The following is a 7,036-nucleotide window of genomic DNA, read 5'->3' as shown; positions in this document are numbered from 1 at the left end:
TGTGTGTGTGTGTGTGTGTGTGTGTGTGTGTGTGTGTGTGTGTGTGTGTGTGTTGTCCAGGACTTGAAGTCTTTTTGATTTTTTTATTTAGGTTTTGGTTTTATTTTCTCAAAAATGGAGATTGTTGTTATTAAGTAGGTTGTTTGTATTTTTTTTAATACAGGGCAGATATCAGATTTTTTCATCTTTCTGCACCTTTTTCATTCAGTAATTAATTTACTTTGTTTTTTTTTTAAGGATTTGTTGTTTTATAAATAAATAAATAATTAATTACTGGTCGTAGGAAGTTCAGGTCTTGCATGAGGCTACAGGTGATGATAAACGAAGCTGTTTGGGAGCCGAAACAGTCTAACATCCCATCAATAACAAATACTTTGAGTTGAGGACAGACCGGACTAGAGCATCATCATCTCATCGTATGTCACTGCAGGTCCTGAGACGTAGGAGACAAATTAAATCAACGTGTTCTCAGGACTAATCCACTGAACGGTTGTGTSTTAGGGCTTTTATTTTGAAGGGTTGCTTTGTGTCAAAAAAGCTAAAACTTTCATTTTGTTYTGAAACTTCTGGGACAATAACAGCAACGTTTTTCACACAAGTGTTGACGGTGAATTCTCCAGCAGTGAAGGAAGACGATGGAGACGTTGACAAAAATGAAGAAGAGCAAATTGACAGAAAACTGGAGGTAAAATACAGTTAGCATGCAGTTAGCATGAATGCTAATATAAAGGAAACAGAATCTAAGACAGACACAGAGTAAAAAGTAAAAAGAATAAATCAAACATTTTTTTAACGTGCAGAAAAAAAAAGAAGTGTTATTCAAGTCATCTGTATTTTTTTTATTTCCCAGCATTAAAAAAACAATRACAGGMAGGGAACAGCCTAAAGAAGAAYAACAGAAACAAGAGGATCTCACCGCTTTGCTCTCGTAAAAGTTCAGGGTGTAGTTGTTGGGCACCGACACAAACCGGACCCTCCACTTCCTGTTCTCCTCCAGGTTGTGGAACAAACTCCCRGAGAAAATGGTTCGATCCAGCAGAGGGTCCTGGGAAAACAAAAAAACATTAATAATAATAATAATAATAATGATATTAATAACAACAACAACAACCAGAAACCAGAGGTGGACAAAAGGGTTCTGGTTTTAAAACAAACTTTCAGCTCAAAATTTTATATTTAAAAAAATCAAAACAAAATAAATGAAAAGCTTAAAAATCTGAAAATAAAAGTAAAAATTTAAATTAAACGTTTCATCTGCACTCGTCTAAACTGATATTTAACTTTAATCTTCATTCAAACTCAACAACCTTATAAAGACTTTTTAAATGTAAATAAGCTTATTCACAAATAAAACATCAAAGAAAAGTTTGAATCTCAGGACGTTCCTGAGAATAAATCAGACGGCACACATCGTGACCTTTCTGTGGAGCAGCTGTGACTGCGTCCCGCCGCCTCCTTCGATCTCGAATCGGACGGCGTTGAAGAGAGCGACGGCATACTGCTGCTCGTACAGACCGCCGAACTCCTTCATCACACTCCTGGTCTGAGCTGCAGACAGACAAACAAACAAACAAACAAAAACAAACAGGAAGTGAACAAAAAGCTGGTGACGTCACAACGTGGGATTTGTTTTATTATTTATTTATTTCTTAATGTCAAAATCTTTGATGATGATTTGAACGACATAAAAAGGTTCAAATGAATTAAAAACAAAGTGAAACAAACGTTGTGAACTGAGAGGAAACTTTGTTATTTTATCGGCTGTGAAAAGAGTCGCAGCTCCACTCTGATGTTTATGGAAGGAAGGGAACAGGAAGGAGGGAGCGGAGCGGCGACAGGAGAGCAGGAAGGAAACAGCTGACGGGACAGGATGGACGCCGAGGGAATGCGGAGGAGACGGAGGACAGAGGGGAGGACAGGGACAAACACTGAGGCAGCAAAAACACCAAGTCAGACGCCTTAAATCTGTTCTTAAACTGAATTTTCATGAGTTGACTTCAAATTTAAATGTCACATCTTTGGAGATTTTCTTCCAATTTTTATAATTTGATTGATTTAAAGTTCAAAAAGATTTAAAATGAATTTYAAGAGTGTTTTAAAAAAGTGCTGGCTGAACTGTTTTGGACTCCAAATAAGCAGGAAGTCGATACTTTCCACCTACTGCCAAAATCAGCAGCCTCAATTTAGATAAAAGTTTAAAGTATAGTTTAAAAGAAAGGCGAGGAAAACATAACCTCTGCATTTATTTTTAACTAAACTTTAGGCTAAACTGCAGCGGCACAAGTATGCAACACATAGAAATAAAAAGACTTGTTGGACAAAATTATAAAAATAATTCAATTTAAGCATTCAAGAGACACAAATGCATGTGCAAGTAAAAGGAAAAACTTTGTAAAATATATATTAAAACATTAAAATTTAAGTTATATGTGTTAAAATATATAATTTATTGGAACTAAGCTGGAAAAATAAATATGAAGGTCAATTAAATTATAAAACATGAGGTAAAGTTCAGTTTTTTAATTTATTTGGTGCATTTTAAATGTATTTATTTATTTAATGGTTCATTTTTCTATTTCTGCTTTTATTTCTAAATTATGTCAGTGTCGGTCCTCCACACTGCAGAACATGAAGAGGTAGTTCAGTGACTGAATCAGGTGTGTTGGAGCAGGAAACATGTAAAACATGTAGGGCTGCGGCCCTCGGTAGGACATGAGAGGAAAACCTCCAGAAGTAACCGTTCTGGAGGAGTCCTGAGYAGTTTGAACCGACTCTTCGATCTTTCTGACCAATTCTTTTGGTCCTGATCAGGACCACAGGTTGGAGCGTAGACTGGGCCAGCTCTGCCCTTCGAGTCAACAACTCCTTCAACACTTGAGACGTCGCCTCAACATTGAGCTGAACGGACCACAGTAAGGCTCCGAGACCTGCGGCTCTTTGAAGATCGGACCAAAGCTGACATCCGATCACGTTTTTTTTTATACTCAACAGAAAGCTTCAGCAGTTTTCTTGTCAGTTTGTTTGTGTACGATAATACCAAGAGTGAAACGTTGATTAGATCATGCTATTAGCATGTTAGCCACTTCAATAATCCAACTTCCACCCTTAAAGTTGGATTGTTCTCTCAAATTCAATTAGGTACAGTACTTTTCTTCTTTACATGGATCAGGTCATTTATTTTGTCCTGAATGGTAAAAATAAAAATTCACTATACATCTTTAGTTTTATAATGTCAACCCCACTGTCCAGAAAGACCCCCTTCAACAAACAAAGTGGCCCACGGGCCACCAGTTGACCACGTTTTATGGCTCTGGACATATTTTATTAAGGAGCAGAAATGTCTCTTTTGACAACCAGTCCTAACTGAACTCTGCACAGAAAAGTCAAACAGCCAGAGGCAAACAGGGTGTCGTCTTTTACATCCTGTTTTAATAAAGGGATCAACCATTTCTTTTATTAAAGGTTGAGTTAAAATAACTCCTAAAGTTTAGAAATTATAAAACTATTAAAGCAAACTTCTGTTTTTACCCAGAAAACTCAACCTAACTTCAAACATCAGCAGCTGAACATTAGAYGCTTTGTTTGGATTAGCAACATGCTAACAATAATAAATAAAGTACACAGTGTTTATTAGCTGACTGTGTTAACACTGCAAGTGTGTCTGCGTGTGTCACAGCCATGTGACGTGTTTAATAACACACACACAGGGACTAACGCTGACTCCAGGGTCAGGGGAGGACGGCCCGGACCGGCCCGGCCCGCGGTTCAAACAGATAATCAGGGAGTGTGTGTTGGAGACGACGCAGAGGGAGGGTGTGTGACGAGCAGACAGCAGTTTCAGCTGCTGTAACGTGTCTTTACCTGCTGCACKTCATTATCTCCTGATTACTCCCTTCATGCTTCTCTCAGAACTCAGCAGAGGTTCCTGGGATCCGAAAACAAAAGTACCGTTTGTTGTTAAAAACTGACACAGAGAAGCTGAACTCTGCGAGGCGTTTAGGTGACCAACGGTTCAGACTCTGAAACATTCGGCTCATTTTAGCCTCCCTGGTTTTAACCGTGTGAACGCTGAGTCTCTGTTTTTACAATCATTATCTGCTATTTTAGCTAAACATACCAAAAACATTGAGCTCATTCAGGAGATGGGTGCTGAGACTTTCCCTTTTAGCTCAATTTTTGTTACTTTTAGCTCATCTTTTACTTTTTTTAATTTACCCATTGCTGCATTTAGACTATAGCTTAGCTTTTTGCTGCTGTTATAGGCTGCAGTTAGCTTATTTTTAGCTGTTTGTAGCTAAGTTCTGGCAGCTGTTTACCTTTTGTTTCTTTATGTCTTTAGCTTAGCTTTTGCTGATGTTACCCTACTTTACGCTGCTGTTAGCTAACCTTTACTGCTTGTAGCTCAGCTTTTGCTTCTTTTAGACATTAGCTTACCTTTTACTGCTTTTAGGTTACCTGTAGCTGCTAGCTTAGCTTTTGCTTTTTTAGCTTAGGCTACCCTTTTTTAGACTTTAGCGTACCTTTTCCTTCGGTTAGACTAGCGTATTCTTTTGCTGCGGTTAGGCTTAGCTTAACTTTTAATGCAGTTAGCTTACTTTTTAATGCTTTTAGGTTATCTTTAGCTGCTAGCTTAGCTTTTGCTTCTTTTAGTTTACCTATGCATCTTAGACTTTAGCTTGCTGCTATTAGATTTTAGCTTACGTTTGTTGCATTTAGCGTAAAATATGCTGCATAGTTTTTATTTTAATTAATTTTGATGTTTGCATTTTGCAATTTAAGATTTTGTTACTTTTAGCTAAGGTTCTGCTTTTAAGTTTAAACAACTCAGCTTCAACTTCTTCAGTAAACTTCAGCTTTGTTGCAGACATTTTATGTTTAGTTAAATTCACAAACTGGAGATGCAAATGCCACGACACCTTCGGCTCTGTGCTGATAATCCTGCGGATCGTGATTTTAGGATAATTATTAACTGACAGAAAAGTTTCTCTTTAGCTGTTTGACAGAAACTTCAATAAATCCAGTTCTTTTAGCAGTGAAAACAAAATATTTCCTGCTAAATGTCTGCAACTCAACCCAAACCATAATAATCCCTCTGCCATGCTTTTAAAGCTTTGGTTCCTTACTTTTAACATTTGCTACAAAAAAAAAGATTATTTTAGTATTTCAGAAAGCTGCACATGTCCCGAGGCTAAAATATACTTTCAGTGAGAGAAATGTTGATTTAATCGTCCCCCAGTTTGAAGCTGGAACTCGTGTTTTTATTTCCACTGCTGCCTTAAACATCTGCTTCACTGAGACGTAAACCACAAAAAAGTCCATTTCAAACGGTTCAGACCAGCTGGTTCTGTACGTTTTCAGGGTCCGACCCACAAAATGCAAACAGCAGAGACTCTGTGAGCAAAAGTATCTCTGCTTGAAGCGAACAGACTGACAATAAACCAACAAAAGATCTGATTATAGCTGCTATTTTTTATATTTTACAACAGTTTTTGAACTAAAATGCTGAATAAAACTTGGTACACATTTTGTTCAGGTGTGGTTCAACATCCTGACATTTTTTTTTCAAACTGCCAGACGCCTGAAAACAGTTTTGTTGTTGGGAGTTTCAAACAGAGTTTTTTTTCTTTTCTGCTTGAAACAAAGCAACAAAAACAATGTTTGAATCAAACCTTTAAAGCATTCCAGTCAAAAACACTCCATTAAAACTAAAGTCTGCCAGACTTCAGGTCTTTAAAYGCATCATTAAACTCCTGCTGATTACAGGAATCCTGAGCAGATCCATGAAGAGTTTCCAGCCTCTGCAGGCTCCACGGTGCAGATCTGAGGCTACTTAAAATAACATGTTCCGCTTTGGTAAAAACTGCTCGTTCTGTCTGAGTAAAAAAGCAAGAAACYCAAAAAATACTGTTTCTTTTTGTYTTAAAACCTGAATAATTCTGGAGGAATTAAAAGCCTGACATTATGTGTGCTGTTTGTAACCTTCCACACCCTCCTTACCTGTGATTATCTCCCTCCTGGTCTCATCCAGGTGAGAGGAAACCACGTCCCCCATGGTTCCAGCGGAGCTTCAGAGATCCTCCAAGAGGGGAAACCGTTCTGGTCGTATTTCCAGGACCCTTCGAGGGAAAAAAAAGCCTGCTGGGAAACAGCTTCACTCTCCCGCTGAGAAAACCACCCTGTGATTTCCTGCTTTCTCTAAAAAAAAAAAAAAAAAAAACCTTCAGAGGAGGAGGAGGAGGAGGAGGAGGAGGATACTATACTCTTTCACAGCCATGGAACAGAACCGGACACACCCTCTGAAAGTCATCACTGGTCCAACGTGTTCAGTCAGGGTGTGGCCAGAACCTGGAGAGCATTTCTGATGTGTGTTTATCCTCCAGTTGCCTGGCAGCAAACATTTGTTTGGGTTAAAAAAGAAACAGGATTATTGCATAGCTGTTGATATTTAGTCTACAAGTCACTTCCTATAATGCTGACACTTTATACAGTGGGAGGAAAATAAAACAGGAACCAGGTGATGGTCATTTATGGAGCACATCCCTGCTGCCCCCTTGTGGTGAAACTAAAAACTACAACTTTATTTTGACAGAAGACTTCTCTATTTTTTTATTTTAAATGGTATTTTTTGCATTGTAAAGCAAAGATAATCTGTTAAATTTAAAGAAAATTAGATTATTTTTTAGCTAAGATCGCATCAAACCTTAGCACTAACTGATGAAGTCCTCCCTGCTTGTATGTTAGCAATATAACAGAATTAGCATTAGAAAAATTAACAGGAGTAGTAGCAGTGTTGTGTGACTTATAATTATTGTATTTGTAGGATAACTTGACCTCTTCACTGACACGAGAAAGGTGATGTAGTAAATTTTGCATTTACAGTGTTAGCAAAAGGATGTTCATTAGCAAAATTAGCTTTAGCATAAGTAGCATTAGTAATAAAAGTAGCGTTAGCAGCAGTGGACTTGCTTGTAATATCAACATATAATAGTAATAGTAATAATATAATAATAGCAATAATAAGCAATAGAAAAATAAA

The 7,036-nt window shown here is 37.6% G+C and overlaps 1 protein-coding gene across 1 annotated transcript in view; it reads right to left on the bottom strand.

The window, feature by feature from the left end:
* niban2a (niban apoptosis regulator 2a) overlaps positions 1–6,733 on the bottom strand; it is a 27,149-nt gene extending 20,416 nt beyond the window's left edge. Inside the window, exons 1-4 of the mRNA XM_014024829.1 lie at positions 6,294–6,733; positions 5,998–6,195; positions 1,418–1,548; positions 917–1,045 (exon numbers count right to left, since the gene is read on the bottom strand). Coding sequence (XP_013880283.1) covers positions 917–1,045; positions 1,418–1,548; positions 5,998–6,052 — 315 coding nt within the window. The 5' untranslated portion in view covers positions 6,053–6,195; positions 6,294–6,733. The remainder of the gene's footprint in view (positions 1–916; positions 1,046–1,417; positions 1,549–5,997; positions 6,196–6,293) is intronic.
* Positions 6,734–7,036: the final 303 nt, after the last annotated feature.

The sequence above is a fragment of the Austrofundulus limnaeus genome, unplaced genomic scaffold (genome assembly GCF_001266775.1).
Source record: "Austrofundulus limnaeus strain Quisiro unplaced genomic scaffold, Austrofundulus_limnaeus-1.0 Scaffold441, whole genome shotgun sequence".
NCBI classification, from domain to species: domain Eukaryota; kingdom Metazoa; phylum Chordata; class Actinopteri; order Cyprinodontiformes; family Rivulidae; genus Austrofundulus; species Austrofundulus limnaeus.
Note: the sequence above shows the minus strand (reverse complement) of the source record. Positions and strands in the feature narration are given on the sequence as shown.